The sequence below is a fragment of the Cydia pomonella genome, chromosome 25 (assembly GCF_033807575.1).
Source record: "Cydia pomonella isolate Wapato2018A chromosome 25, ilCydPomo1, whole genome shotgun sequence".
Classification (NCBI taxonomy): domain Eukaryota; kingdom Metazoa; phylum Arthropoda; class Insecta; order Lepidoptera; family Tortricidae; genus Cydia; species Cydia pomonella.
In genome coordinates, this window is record NC_084727.1 from 3,583,793 (window position 1) to 3,600,138 (window position 16,346).

The 16,346-nt window shown below is 37.7% G+C and overlaps 1 protein-coding gene across 1 annotated transcript; it reads left to right on the forward strand.

Moving 5' to 3' along the window:
• The first annotated feature begins 2,976 nt into the window (after positions 1–2,976).
• Positions 2,977–7,179, forward strand: LOC133531578 (uncharacterized PPE family protein PPE40-like). Its single transcript, XM_061869884.1, has 2 exons — positions 2,977–3,617; positions 5,104–7,179. Exons 1-2 carry the CDS (start codon positions 3,555–3,557, stop codon positions 5,464–5,466), a joined length of 426 nt encoding a protein of 141 aa, XP_061725868.1. The 5' UTR covers positions 2,977–3,554; the 3' UTR covers positions 5,467–7,179.
• Positions 7,180–16,346: the final 9,167 nt, after the last annotated feature.

The window sequence follows — 16,346 nt, forward strand, 5'->3', positions numbered from 1 at the left end:
AGCGAGCACCTAACCGCAAATGATTTAAAATACGTCAGTTAAGAGGCTGTCAATACCCAAGCGCGCACACTGTCTATTTCTATCGGAGGTAAATGAGATAGCACTGTCGCATGTTACTGGGCCTGGGCAAGGGAATAATAAGAAAAATATTTAAATAAAAAAAAGTGGATTATTAGTGAAATATTTTACTCAACCACAGTTTAGATATAAATGTTTTGAAATTGTGATTTTAATTGCAGACCCATAAGTCAAAACAATAAAGACATAGAACCGTTTAATTGTGATTTTAAGACCACGCTTTGCAATTATTTTCTATCGAGCCGATTTCGTTCAATCATGTATCGAGTACAACCACGGTCTTTGAAATATAATTAATATGAACATATATTTTTCTTACTTGACTAAAACAAATAGTCTTTCTTAAAAAACTGTTTAAGTAACATCAATTTCAAGGACATTGGGTGTTGAGAGCCTCTTAAACCATAATGTATCCATTATGCGTCCATTATCTGTAAGTGTATTGTTTCTGTATTGCGGTGTGCAATATAAAGAGTATTTGTATTGTATTGTGTAATGTTAACGGCAGTTTAAATTCAAGAAATGCTTGTTTACAGTAAACAAATTGAAAAAGGGCTGCAATCTGGCTGAGCAAGTCTCAGTGTGCATAAATAATGAAATGCTGAAGGTATGTGTAATTACGGTAGATAACCTTTGTGTTGTGACACTTCTGACAGGGTTTCAACCACATGGGGAGGCAATGAGGGATAATCAAAAATTATAAATGGCATTTCATATATAGATGTTTAATTAGGTCACCTGCAATAATTTACGGGGTGAATGTATAAGTGATACTGAGCAACTTTTACTATGGGACTAACCCTGAAATCGCGAAAAAATTGTCTGTTGCATACATTTTGGCTGTCTGACCTTGACATTTTGTATGGGAGAGTTTTTTTTTTTTGCGATCTTGTGTTGGTCCCAAGTTGCTCAGTATGACCTATATATTCAGCCCGTACATTATTGCAGGTGACTTAATAAACAGCCTGTACAGGAAGAAGTGTTGGTGGCCCAGCGGAAGCGCTGGTGGCCCAGCGGAAGCGCTGGTGACTCAGCGGAAGCGCTGGTGCCGTAGCAGTAAGAGCGTGCGACTTACAATCCGGAGGTCGCGGGTTCAAATCAAACCCCGGCTCGTAACAATGAGTATTTCGGAGCTTATGTACGAAATATCATTTGATATTTACCAGTCGTTTTTCGGTGAAGAAAAACATCGTGAGGAAACCGGACTAATCCCAATAAGGCCTAGTTTACCCTCTGGGTTGGAAGGTCAGATGGCAGTCGCTTTCGTATAACTAGTGGCTACGCTAATTTTGGGGATAAGTTGCCAAGCGGACCCCAGGTTCACATGAGCCATAGCAAATGCCGGGACAACGCGAGGAAGAAGATTACATGAATGGTTTTGTAATGTGTGTCCATAAGCCAACTCAGAAATTGAGAGAAAAATATCTGCTGCTCCATAGCGAGTATTGACATTACGGTTTGTTTTTTTTAGTCTATTATTGTGTTGTTATTCAATCTGACAAATGTTAGCACGCATTTCTTAGTGTAACTGCTTAGTACGATGTGAAAATCGATTTCGAATTTCCCTTCTCCAAAAATCCTTAGGACAAAGGAGCCCACTGATTACCAGTTCGCCGGACGATATCGGCCTGTCAGTTATCCTTAATTTATTTTATTAAATTGTACAATAATAGTTACTATATAATATATAAAGTAACTTATTAAAACGCATAAAATACAAAAAAGAATACAACTAAAGTATATTTACAAATAAAAAATGGGGGCTAGTTCGTCGCCCGATGGTAGGGTGCCCAGAAGGCTGGTGGCATTACCGCGCTGTATGGCGATGCCAATTCACTGGGCAAGAAAATAATTGAATTTCGAGCGCTCGAATTCGTCACTCGAAAACCTGTGGAAAACGGCGAATTGATATTTTAGAAATACGAGCAATAGAAATTAGGAATCTAGTGGTATTGACCACTTGTTTAAAATTATATGAGTAGAATTTAAATGCGTTGTAACTTGTAGTGGAGATAAATTGGAGGGAATTACACGAAATCGAGCACTCGAAATTCAAAAATCGTCCCTGGTCACCCGTAGCATCAATGAGACGCTTCGTCAGCTCTCTAAATATACAATGGGCTCGCGATTGACAGCTTTTGCGAATAACTGACAGGCCGATAGGGAGCATGCATGAACTGTAGGAGGCAGCACAGGAGCCGTCAGCTTTTTGGCGCGAGGCGTAAATGTGATGTTTTTTGTTCCGATGTAGCCCACAAGATGGCAGAACCTACTATGCACAAGAAAACACGTCACGTGTACATGTGCTTGTTTATGGTTCCGATTCAGGCCACAAGATGGCAGACCCTCCAACGCGCACGGTCCCTATATCGTCCGGCGCACTGGTAATCAGTCGGCCCCTGAAGAGCATATTAAAATAGATGAACTTTATTTCAGTTGGGGGTAAACAAAAGCCTCACACCTCACGGTCATGTCAGTTTAAAAAAGTCGAAATCACATTAAAAATCAAATGTTAAAACCGGAGAGGTAAATATCATCGTGAATTCTATTAAATATATATACATTCATTACATTTCTCATCGAAGTATAAGGAAACAGGTATGGAAAAAGGTATTTTGTTACATACCTAATATATACATAATAAAGATGTTTCACAACTTTGGACTTGTATTATTTACCTAATATTATTTAGATAAATATAGTTCGATAGTTTATTTTCCAAGTAGGCATATTACAGTGCGCTTATGAACGTCAAATAAAGCTACGCCGGCTCTAACCCTACACCTCTGACCCGAGAAGATTTAAATCCCTCCTAAATTGTAGGACTCTCGGCTAGGAAACTCGGCAGGACACATCTTATCAAAACATTTCATCTTATAACTAACATGCATAAAAAAATACAATTTAAGTAAATTAATATGGAATTTAAAAAAAACTAAACATGATTTTTTCTCTTAGTTATGATAATTCTTTTAAGTGCCAATTACATCCACACTTTATCAGGCCTGATACCAGACCCGATTTCGGGCCCGAGAAAGAGAATTATTCCATTTTACCAAATATCAACACATCGTTTATAATATTTGAAATGTAAAAAAATGATTTATATGCAAAAATATCAGACATTGAACATTTTTGGCAATTAGAAACAAAGTATTTTTTTACATTTCAAATATTGTAAGCGATGTGCTAATTTTCCGTGATCCCCGCAATTTGCGAATTTCAGTTTCCGCGGTAGGCCCCATGTACCTATTAATAGTAATCAATGATTTCGAAGAATAATTTTAGGTGCTTGACAAGTTTCCTGTAATTACACACTTTGGACATCTATCTTATCTACTAATCTGTGACAACTAATACGGTTATCTGTTAGATAAGTAAAATACTTAGTTGGTAAACTGGACGTTATTGCTAGTTAGATTACCTGAAGGTATTACGTGTTGATTAATTAATTAAGTATTTATTAATCATTAAACATGTGGGCTGGACCTGCGCATGTCGACGACGGGGCCGGAGGTATTCACTTTGTGGACGGACAGGTAATTATAGGCACATTTACTTATTTGATATTACTATAGGTCAGGGGTAGCCAACTTGATTAGACCCAAGATCTCCTGTTTACTAACGAAACCCTGTGCGATCTACCAATTACATACTTCTTGAAACCTTAAATGAAACTGGTCTACGTATTTATATTTTTTTGCCTTGCCACGATCGACTGGACTAACAGTCACGATCGACCGGTCGATCGCGATCGACCTGTTGGCCACCCCTGCTATAGGTATATTATATACCTAGGGCAGTAAAGTAATAAATATCTCCGGGTGCGTAGCCAACGTGGCAATCGTGAAAAGAAAATTATACCACGTACTCGTTCACCAAAATAGAAAGTGTTTTTTCTAAATATTTTCCATTCTCCATGATTTTCAGGGTACCGTACCAAAAGGATAAAATGGGACCCTATTACTAAGACTCCGCTGTCCGTCCGTCCGTCTGTCACCAGGCTGTATCTCAGGAACCGTGATATTTTCACAGATGATGTATTTCTGTTGCCGCTATAACAACAAATACTAAAAAGTACGGGACCCTCGGTGGGCGAGTCCGACTCGCACTTGTCCGGTTTTGTAGTATGTTATTAACACAATAAACTACTTACATTTTTATTTTGCTACAACCTTTCCAGGGTCCATGTATGTAAGTAACATATATTGGTATGCAAATAAAACTAGGTTTATAGACTATTCATTTTTTTCAACTTTGCAATATAAAAACAAAATTAAAGCGAAACATAAACCTAGAATATATTATGCTGAAGCGATCGACATCAAAATCAAAGTGATTTGTTAAGATTTACTTAGTGGAATACGTTTTCTCCCGGAATAGAAATTCCATAGAAAAAGTACCGTTATTTCGCTAGGATTGCAAAGCTATTCTTCCCTCTTAACGCTGCGTAGCCAACGAAACGCACTTGTCCCTGTCGCATTAATATGGAAGAGTGATAGAGAGAGATGACTACGCTACGGAGAGTTAACGATTGGCACGTTGGCTAAGCACCCTAATCACATGTCGGACGAGGTCAAGCCGAGGTCTATAAACATGTGATCTGAAGCTTTCTTATTTAACGACCGGTCCGGCCTAGAGGGTAGTGACCTTGCCTTTGAAGCCGATGGTCCTGGGTTCGAATCCCGGTAAGGGCATTTATTTGTGTGATGAGCACATATATTTGTTCCTGAGTCATGGATGTTTTATATGTATTTAAGTATATATTATTATTATTATTGTACTTGCTTCTGTTGTTTCTCCAATAAAATATAATAAAATAAAATAATATATATATCGTTGTTTGAGTATCCACAATATAAACCTTCTTGGCTTACCGTGGGACAGTCAATTTGTGTAAGAAGGTCCCAATAATATATTCGTTCTCGGCTTGTGTCGGGGTCTTTAGACGAATGTGTACAGCCAGCCTAAGGTATTGATGCGCATGTCTTTGCTTTAGATTCTAATAAGACTGTTTTTTTTCAGCCAGTCCATGACGGAAATTTTGGTGGATCAAATCTCGTCCATGGAGGGATTAATGTGGCTGATGGCAATTTCGGTGGATCAAATCTTGTACACGATGGAATAAATGTGGCTGATGGCAATTTCGGTGGATCAAACCTTGTACACGATGGAATAAATGTCGTGGATGGCAATTTCGGTGGATCAAATTTTGTAGATGGAGGGGTAAATGTTGTAGACGGTGATTATGGTGGAGTAAATGTGGTAGAAGGTGGTTATGGAGGTGGGTCAGCCATGAGGGCGTTTAGTGGGGAAGTGGAAGGGGAAGCGGAAGCGGAAGCGGAGGAACCGGCGGAAGCGGAGGAGGAACCAGAAGAAGCCGAATAAAATAAGTTTTTTTTATAATAAATATTGACTAAGTCCCACAGTAAGTTCAATAAGGCTTGTAATGTGGGTGCTTAGACAACAATATATGTAATATATAAATATTTATAAATACTTATATACAAATACATAGAAAACACCCATGACTCAGGAACAAATATCTGTGCTCATCACTAGTTTAGTTTGTTGTTGGTCTTATGGCACCTTGACATTTATGTTAAGCCCGACCAGAAATATATATGATCATTGTCAAGAGGGCGCTGCTATTCTCATGTATAGGGCGACAGTTCAGTTTAGTATGAAAAATTTAGTTGCAATGAAATTCCGCAATATGGCGCGTGACACACACATATATTACTGGTCAGGATTTATTTAATTTATATTGCACAGGAAATAAAGTACAAAGTCTTAATGTATATTGCTAGAACCAACTACTAGTGAACTATCAGGCCAAAAATATAAAGGTATGTTTTAGGTACGGAAAAAACGAGTGTAAAACAAGAAAAAAGAATTTAGTAATAAATGTACATAAATTTAAGAATAATTATAACATACTAATACATACAATATAATATACACATACTCATTATTACAAATCTTAGTTTTATAGGGACCGTGCGTGTTGGAGGGTCTGCCATCTCGTGGCCTGAATCGGAACCATAAACATGCACATGTACACGTCACGTGTTTTCTTGTGCATAGTAGGTTCTGCCATCTTGTGGGCTAAATCGGAACAAAAAACATCACGTTTACGCCTCGCGCCAAAAATCTGACGGCTCCTGTGCTGCCTCCTACAGTTCATGCACGCGCCCTATTAGGTATGCTAAGTAATGCATACCTAATACGGAGCGTGCATGAACTGCACAAACCATAGAACCGTTGACACCAGATGTCACTGGTGTCGCGAGTGTCGCGACTGACGAAAAATGTATTGCTAAAACAATTTACAAGTAGAAGGAGTTGAAAATAGAGTTGCGGTTAATCGAGTTATAATTAGCTGAAAATTGTTGACCATTAGAGTTTTCGTTCGTCGCGACATCTATTGTCAGCTAGTAGTACTGATAAATTCCGCTACTTGGCGCTAGATGTCGACTACAATATGAAATGTAACGCCTTATTATGTACATGACAAGGCGATCAGGGATCGGTAACCGGTATTTTTTGTATGGGAACGAAAACGGTATTTTTTCGTTCTTTGTTAATTACTTCATTTCTAATTAGGCATTCTAATAATACGAAGTCATTATCTGAAAACACAACTGAGTCCTACATTTAGAGTATAAAATAAACCGAAATATATGGTAATTTCGATGTTTTTGCAAAAAACCGGTTCCGATCCCTGAAGGCGATATTAAATAAATGATTACAATACAATACAAATAATCTTTATTGCACACCTCAATACAGAAACAGTACAAATAATACAACACATAAAGAAGAGGTGAACAACAGGCGGCTACGAAATACCTCGAGTTTTTGTATGGGAGTTACCACTCTTTCTATACTTATATTTCTCTATTCTACAAACAAAACAACATACTACATCATTAGTTACTACAAGCAAATGGCGGTCGTGTGGCTATCTAATCTTAAGAATTACCTATTATAACAGTACAGTCTTTTTACAAATCACTTCTCGATCTGTAATTAATCAAGATAATTAGCAAATAAATGTGACTTGTATTTTTGATAATAAACATTTTCTATTAAATATAATTGAGGTTATCTTTTAAAGTTGATAAGACTTTCGATAATTCCCAAAAAAACAATATTTTTAGGGTTCCGTACCCAAAAGGTTTTAGGAGGAGGTAGGACCCTATTACTAAGACTCCGCTGTCCATCCGTCTGTCTGTCACCAGGCTGTATCTCATGAACCTTGATAGCTAGACAGTTGAGATTTTCACAGATTATGTATTTCTGTTGCCGCTATAACAACAAATACTAAAAAGTAACTATATTTACAGTCAAGTGCAAAAATATGTATCGAGAGAATCGTCTCATAAATATGGTACTACGCTCTTATTACACGGGAATAGGATGCTATGGGACATATTTTGGAGTAAGATGTGTACAACCATATCTTCTTCTTCTTCTTCTCTCGTGTCGAGGTTCCCTTAAACAGTGGATGCCCAGAAAGCAGCGGTACTGACAGCCCGGACCGTGGCATCTCTCAGGTCAGATTCAGAGCACGAGTGCGGGCACGCGGGGCAATCCAGCAGGTGCGCCATGGTTTGTGGTGCAGTGTCGCAAGCACATTGGGTAGAGCTTGGGTACACCCATATTATTACACTTGACTGTACCTATATGCAGCAGTGACAGCATGTAATCGATAAAATTGGCCAGTCTTAGGGCCTGCGCTAGCTGACGCGGGTGCGCTGAGCGGACGAGCGGGTTAACGAAAAATAGTATGAGCAACGCTAACTGAAGCGGGCGCGTGCGGCGGATTTCACCTACAAATAGCACCCGCGTGCGTGCACACGCACCGGGCGTCCGCGTCAGCTAGCGAAGGCCCTTACCACTGCTTTTGCGTAGATATCGGTGTCGGTGTCGCAATGTTTTTATCGTCGTTCATACACAACAATAACACGTAGTATGCAGGTAGCTGTTAGTACTGGCAGACATCTTGTCTCTCAACGTACTAATAATTATTATAGCTCGCCAAACTGATGACATAGAATAGATATATGTATAGTATAAGTAAGTTTATCAGTTTTCTCAGCCAAGCTGGAATATCATATCAAAACCTGTTTGTTATTAAGTACTAACGTAGGCTAGGATCAACTAACACGGATATTGGACCATTTGTTGTCTTTAATAGAGTAAAAAATAAATAAAAAAAGAAAAAATACAAAAAGTTCCACCGAGATTTGAACTCGGATCGCGGGATTCAGAGTCCAGAGTGCTAACCAGTACACCTATGGAACCGGCTGAGCTAATCGACGAATTTACTCATCACAAACTCTGTAAAAGTCCCACAATAAAAGTTGGTCAGTATGACCTATATATTCACCCCGTAAATTATCGCAGGTGACTAAATAAACATCCTGTAAACGTAACATTAATTCCTTTCACAATTAACAATATTTACTTATTAAAGTTATTATTAATCGTCCAAATCTCGACGCAGCTCACTCCCGTGACCACCAGCTGCGTACTCACCTATTATTAACTCATAATGATTACTATTAATAGTAAGGGATTTGGCCCTAGTAGAATTTACGACGGTTGTATGTTGCCCGATTTAACATATGACTATCGTATTAAATCCATATAGGACATTAATTGTATGTGTATGTAAGGTAGAAGTACTAGTGCTCGACGCTGCACTAGTCACCGACATGGGCACTTTATTTCATGGAAATATAGGTTAAATTTGAACAACGAAGATTTTTCTGTATTCGAACTTAATCCTTGTCGCTTTGACATAAAGTGCCCATGTCGAGTACTAGTGCAGCGTCGAGCACTAGTACTTCTACCTTCTGTATTCGACTCCATGGAGCGGCTGGGGACCGATTTTTGAATTTCGAGCGCTCGATTTCGTGGAAAACGGCGAAATGTTATTTTTGAAATACGAGCGATAGAAATTGAAAAATGAGTGGTATTGACCATTCGTTTACAATTCCATTAGGATAATTTAAATGCCTAGTAGTGGAGATATTATTGAACAAAATACACGAAATCGAGTGGTCGAAATTAAAAAATCGGGTCTCCTGGTCGTACAGAGCAGAGTGGAGGGAACCAGATCGCGCGGCAGGTCACCTATGCGCTGGACTGATCAAATAAAATCTGCAGTTAGAAACCGTGTACCTGACTTTGCCAGACAGTCTACCAACAGGTAAAGATGGCGGGAGATCGTGCGCAGAGCTGTGTCGGCCTCCACTACCCTGCCCTCCTAATGTTAAGTGCAATAATTTATTTAGAAATCTCATTTAATTGTGTGACACATCGTATGATAACAAAATACACAATTAAATAATATTTTAATATGAGTTATTGCACTTTACGTTAGGAGTAGTACCGATGCGGGCGCCTCAACGAGACCACGACCGCTTTGCCAAGAGCGAAACGACACAGAAGAAGATGGTGTACTTTATTGCACATAAATAGCTTAACATAAAACATATAAAACAAAACAAAAAAAAAGTTATGTACAAAGGCGAACCTAACCCTAAAAGGGATCTCTTCCAGCTAACCTGTTAGAAAATGCGAAAGGAGCAAACACTAACAGAACAGAATATGAGAATTTTGGAATTTTGATGAATTTAATTGTCTAGTTTTGAGGTATTGATATTAGATTTAAATCGTATTGGTTCGGCAAGGTGAGTTATAATGTGTAAGTGTGACAAATCTATAATAAAATTGAATTGGTATTTGATTTGGATTAGACTGAGACAAATGACGCAGGCCCAGTTATTGCCAAAATAGAATGAAAAAAAAATAACCCCCTTATTCATAAACGTCTACTAAAGTTGACAAGCCGCTAATAATCGTTTGTCCTTTTCCGACGTATTGGTATGATTGAAAGTGACAAACGATTATTAGCGGCTTGTTAACTTTAGTAGACGTTTATGAATAAGGGGGTGAGTGTGGAGGTTTACATACTGTTTATTGCACATGAATGAAATAAATAGTTCAGAGAACATTATGATTACGTCTAGGGGTAGTCAAAATGCAGTCTTAACCTTTGATATGTATGATTGTGATGTGGCGGTAGCATGGTCGCATTTTTATCGGCTGTAACCATGCCTGTCACGTTCTAACAAGTGCGAAAGTGACAGGCATAGTGACAGGCGAATAGCAACCATGTTGCCACCGGTGGTGAAAAACTAGTTAAAGGAAGGTTATAATTATAAGCATCCTATTTGTGACATTTTCACCTAAAAGGTAGGTACCAGATTGTTGGTTGTCGGTACGGTTGATTTCCAATTCAAGCTTTATAGAAATAACGCCTTATTGACCACCGACAATTTTAGTTGAAAACGTCACATTTGATTAATTCAGGTTATGGGCCTAATTTCTTGAAAATATAACTTGTAGCCTCTTTTTAACTTATTTTATATAAAACACATTTAAAACTTGTTTTTGAAGATCCGTATTAAAAAACAACGAGACACGTTGGCTGAAAAAAAATCTAGGTAGTTTATGTAATATACCGACTATTTTAAATGCCAAATTACTTCTGAAACTCATCCATAAACTCCTTGGAGTCCTTGGGTCACAAAATGGCGCACGGACAGACACACTGACACGGTAAATAAGGGTTCCTATGTAAAAATGAGTCAAAAATTAAAATATTAACTCCACTTCCTCATTCTTCACTTTCTGCGCTAGTTTTAACTCAATGTCAAAATGACAGGTGTGGAAGAAATGACATTGGGTGTATATTTGAATATTCATACTGATATCGATATGCTAATAGTTTTGTCACACGACTTCACCGCTTTTTCACCTTAAAGCCGTGAAGGAGGAAGTTATCAAGAACTTAATAATTGTATAGTTTTCCAAAAAAACACTCGTGTGTACTTAATAAGAAATATTACGCGAAACTCTGCATAGGGGGCGCCACTACCACAATCCATCAGAATCTGAGGGTCTACCGCGAAACAAGAAAATCAAAATTTCGTTATCTAACCTCTCTATCACTCTTGCGTATTCGAGCGATAAAGAGACAGATAACTAAATTTCAATTTTCGCGTTTCCCGGTAGGCCCTCTGTAAACAAACCGCCTTGATACATCAATGTCACATTTTATTATCTGTGAAAACTTGTCAAAAAAACAGATTAAGGCACAGTATGTATAAGTTACTCCATGGTTTACGAGTGCTAGTGCTGCACCTGGCGGTAGAACATTGCAGTAATACTCCCTTTTCGGAAACAGTGTAGTTTTTTTTATTACTAACTCAGTAACAGTAACAGAGAAAAAACCGATGGTAGCCTAGCATGCGAGTTTCAATCCGGAGGTCGGGGGGTCAAACCGAGGCGGGTTAGGGTAAAGGCACCAGAGGCCTATAACAATTGGATTTTGTACAAAAAAGTAGCTCTCAATTTTTTTTTTTTACATTTTTCAGATAGATTTAGTATTAATTACGTAAAGCAGTGCACCAAAGAGCATATAATCACTACGTTGCACATTCTTTAAAAAAAAACACAATTCGGCTGCTAACATCTCATCAAATTACCATCTAACGCTCCAAAATAAATGGCGCATATCACATATCCCTTCATGTCAGAAGACAGCATTTCTTCGAAGTAGTTTTGTGGTTTATGCTAGACAATTATTTTAAAAATTAAGTTTCTTTTCAATTCATAGTTTATAAATCTATAATATCACCAACTTTGGCAGGAAAATCTGAAAAACTTTGATAATTACAAGCAAAAATAAGCAAGAAAGGCTGACCACTGGTCCATGGCTGAGCACTGGTGCTTTTACCCTACCAGTAAGTTTTTCAGAACGTTTGTACGATAATTATATCATTTGATATTTAACAGTTTTTTCCGGTGAAATAAAAAATCGTGATGAAACCGGACTAATTCCAATAAGGCCTATTTTTTTAGCATTAGAACAAAGGTAAACAATTATGACAAGTCATTTTATTGAAAAACGCTTTTTAAAAACCAGTGTAGGTAAAAAGCTTAAGTAAGTCACCTGTTGAATGTAGCTGTGGCGTGTTCGAATACACAATACATGTTTAAAAGACACACACAAACAAAACAAATGTCTATTCGAACACGTCACAACTACATACAACAGTGACTTACTTAAGTTTTTTACCTATAACTATTACTTATGTAAGCAAAAGAATGTAAAAGATCGTATATTATTTAATTGGTACATATTTGCAGTGAATTATTTTTCAAAGTGTTTTTCAATAAAAAGTCTTAAAAGGTACAAGTCCCATAAGTAGACATGTAGGAATACTAGAATAAGGTACGATGGGGCTGGCATAATCATGTAACTGATGTAAGTCCCTAAATAATAATAGAAAAAAAAAGTCACGTCTAAATAGCTTACCTACTTTCTATAAATGCTATAAAAACGGACTATAGTTTCAGCTCTGTCTTGGAGATAGCGTATGATGACAGTCGCTTTCGTAAAAACTAGTGCTTATCCCAATTCTTGGGATTAGTTGCCAAGCGGACCCCAGGCTCCCATGAACCGTGGCAAGAAACCGAGACGTGAGGAAGATGATGAAAGAGGCAGTTAGAGTTAGACCAAGATAACTCTGCAGCGAATCCTCTCTCTCCCTTTAATGTTATCTCCCATACAAGGCATTTAAATTCTACTAATTTCCCAACGTCTATCGCTCGTATTTCAAAAATAGTTTCGCCGTTTTCCACAGTTTTATGAGTGACAAAATTGAGTGCTCGAATTTCAAAAATCGGTTCCCAGAGCGTGGAAGTGTTGTCAAATTGTCATAAACGTCAAACGTTTATGAAATTATGTTTAAAATAACAGGTCCACAGTCTGTGCTATCTATCAGATGGGTAGTTAATTTGGACCGTCTCTAACAAAATTTAGATTTTCGGTATTTTTTTGGTCAGAGTTTATCTTGAGTTTATTCTCGAAGATAAGACAGAAGGGCGTGTATCACTTGTGCATGTGCAGCTGTAGTTGTGTGGAGGAAAGGGCTCGGTGCAGTAAGTGTGCTAACAGCTCGCGGCCAGAATAGACTGTTGGCTGCACCCGGCACAATGCATCCATGGAGTCGAATTACTTGAAAATGTAACAATTGTAGTTATAATTCCTTTCACAACATATTTTGACGGAATGTGCACAGAATGAAAGCGATAGACAAGCGTTACTAACTGCCCTCAAGGTAAATAGATTGGATATAGATGCTTTTCAGAGCATCTTAACTGTACCGAACTCAGAAGAGGCTAAAAATATATTTTTATATGTTATAGATTTTTTTGAACGGTATTAGTCCCATAAGTAGATATGTAACAATACTAGGATAAGGAAGGATGGGGCTGGCATAATCATGTAACTCCCTCCCACTCCCTCCCTCCCTGCCGCTTCTTTTCGCCATCGCCCTACGCGACAACATTTCCATCCTCATCACTTAGATGGTTGGCAGTCCTCAACTGTGCGTTTTTCTAGGAACTTTCTGCCTCGCACAGCTAAACTGTGGAATGAACTGTCGCCTGCGGTATTTCCAGACCGATACGACCTTCAAGAAAAGAGCGTACTCCCATCTTAAAGGCCGGCAACGCACTTACAACCCCTCTGGTGTTGCAGGTGTCCATGGGCGGCGGTAATCGCTTACCATCAGGTGATCCGTCTGCTCGTTTGCCTCCTCTACCATAAAAAAAAAATGTAACTGATTTAAAACCCTAAATAATAAAGAGAAAAAAAATCCTTTCAAAATTGAATTGATTTAATCAATGAGAAGGTGCCATTTTTTATAACACGGTAAACTCTCGCGTTTACATATATGACACCATTGTCATATATGTAAACGCGAGTACGCTCTGTAGACCCATGTCTACAGAGTTGGTGCAACCTTGTTGAATCGTCGGATAAGGTAAAAATATTTTATTTTTTTCATTTCTTTTTCAAAGGCACATGTACATAATCAATTTTAAATTTTTTAATGAAATTATATTGCGTTAAACCCGTTGTAATCACTAAATATATACCACTTTTTGCTGTACAGAATGTAACAAAAATAGTGGAGATCCGCTTAAGCATATTCGCAGAGAATTTTTTTGACGCGAAAAAAGTATTTTTCTATGGGGCAGGTCGTCCAAGTCGGCCAACCCTCCATACCACGGCCAACAATTTTACACGTCTAAATCATTATTCTTCTACTTTTTCCTAATCAGAACACGATACACAATATGCCTTTAAACGAATCCCCACTATTTTTGTTACATTGTGTATAATACATATTGGATTTATAATTCTTTAAAAAAAAATTGCACATGTGACTGATATCTGACCTTCCAACCCTGGAGGAAACTAGCTTAAAGACCAACAATAATAATAAAAAATGAGATATTGAATTAATAAAATATTGGTGTCGACTCCACTCATTTTCAGTGCGCCTAGTCCAAGTACCCGTCAGTTACATTCAGTGCGACTCCGGCAACAAAACAAATCTAACGCCCAAACCGTGTCTCTAAATAACTAACTAAATTAAATCAACAACCTCAAAAACTTGAATAATAACATCAAGAAACTTGTGCGCGAAATTTAGGTTAGTTTCGTATTTTTATTTTTCTACGGTTCTATTTTACAATCAGTCACAACACTAAATTTAAAAAGGTGAAGTTCAATTAAAAGAAAAGGAAAGAAGTTCGTATGTTAAAGAAAAATCAGCCTAGCGGCTCAAATAATAAAGAACATATTTTACGATCTGAAATACTTATCTATTGCAACTGCACTCGATAGATGTGATTCTATATTTGAAATTAAAACGGGCCAAGTGTCAGTGTGTGCGTACATTAATTACAGTGAAACGCATGTGTTGCAAATTATTAACAGTGTTGTCAGTTCATGAATTTAGCCGCGGGAGTTGGTATCTATTGGGAAATAGGGTAAATATGGAAATACATAGTAGAATGTAGACATAAATGACACCTGACCTGTCTATCTGTTCTTTACCTTGGCCCTCTAAACTTGAGCCACCTTTGTGTCAATTATTTTGTCGCTTGTTATGAGGCTATGGGCCCCATAGCATCTTGTTAAGGGCTAAATTGACCCGAGATGAAATAGGGTTGTTTCCAATTTTTTTAATCGCTTGTATTACGTTCTATATTAACTAAAAGTTAATTACCCTAAAATTCAACTTTTATACTAAAAACGGCTTTAAATATGTTAAATTAACAAAATATATTTTGACAGATGCTTTCGCGCCCAAAACGCTCTTTGAAAATTGTGTGACGTCACAGTTTACGGGTTGACACATAACTACATACACACGTAGAAGATACGAACTGTCAACTGACATTTGTCATTTGTTGTTTATCGCCTGTAACTGTCAACAGTGTCAATCCGAGAGTTGTGACGTCATCAGAATCTTCAACGACGTTTCGAGCTTGGTCACGTGACGTGTGCCAAAAAGATATTTTAAATTCAATATTTACAAAAATATGATCATTACAGGTCCCCTAAAAGTAGTTTAACATGTTCTTATAATCCAAAAGAATTTATTGGGATACAATTCTGCCCTAAGATTTGTAGATGGAAACAACCCTATTGGATACTGTTTATTAACTATATGTACTAGATTCTAGAATTCAGCTTCCAGGGTGGGTCTTATATCAAAGCGGCATGTTCTGTCACAGCAATCATTAATATGACGAGAGTCCGGGGAGATCTGGTGATGCGGAGTCCTTTCTGCCTACGATTCTCCAACTAGTGTCTGACATGGTTCTCTACACCCGCTTGGAGATCTCGACGCCACTCTGTTATGAACATCTCAGCCAGTCTCCCAACAGTGGAGAATGCTGAAGCAGATAAGGTTCTTCTTGGAGCAGTCCTTGAATCGAAGCTTAAATAAATACTTTGCTTTATTAACGTAGTGTCTCACTGCTGGGCAAAGGGCTTCTCTCGTTTTCTCCAATCGACCCTGTCGTTTACTTTTCCCATAATTTCGCATGCAGTCCACGAGGATCCCTCAGCGATCCTGGTCAACTCAAGATCACCAGGATCTCCTTAAGTTTCGCAATTTTTTACTACTTTATTTTTTCTTAATAGTCACAGTCGAAGAATAGGCCATTTATTGATGCTGTTATTATTGTTCTAAAAATCATTGAATTATCATAGATATATCAAGCTTAATAATAAGAATTTCACAAAAGGATCGTCAAACACCAACATTGTATAAATAATACTAGTATATAAACTTTCTAGAATAAAATCTAAATGTCAAAAAATA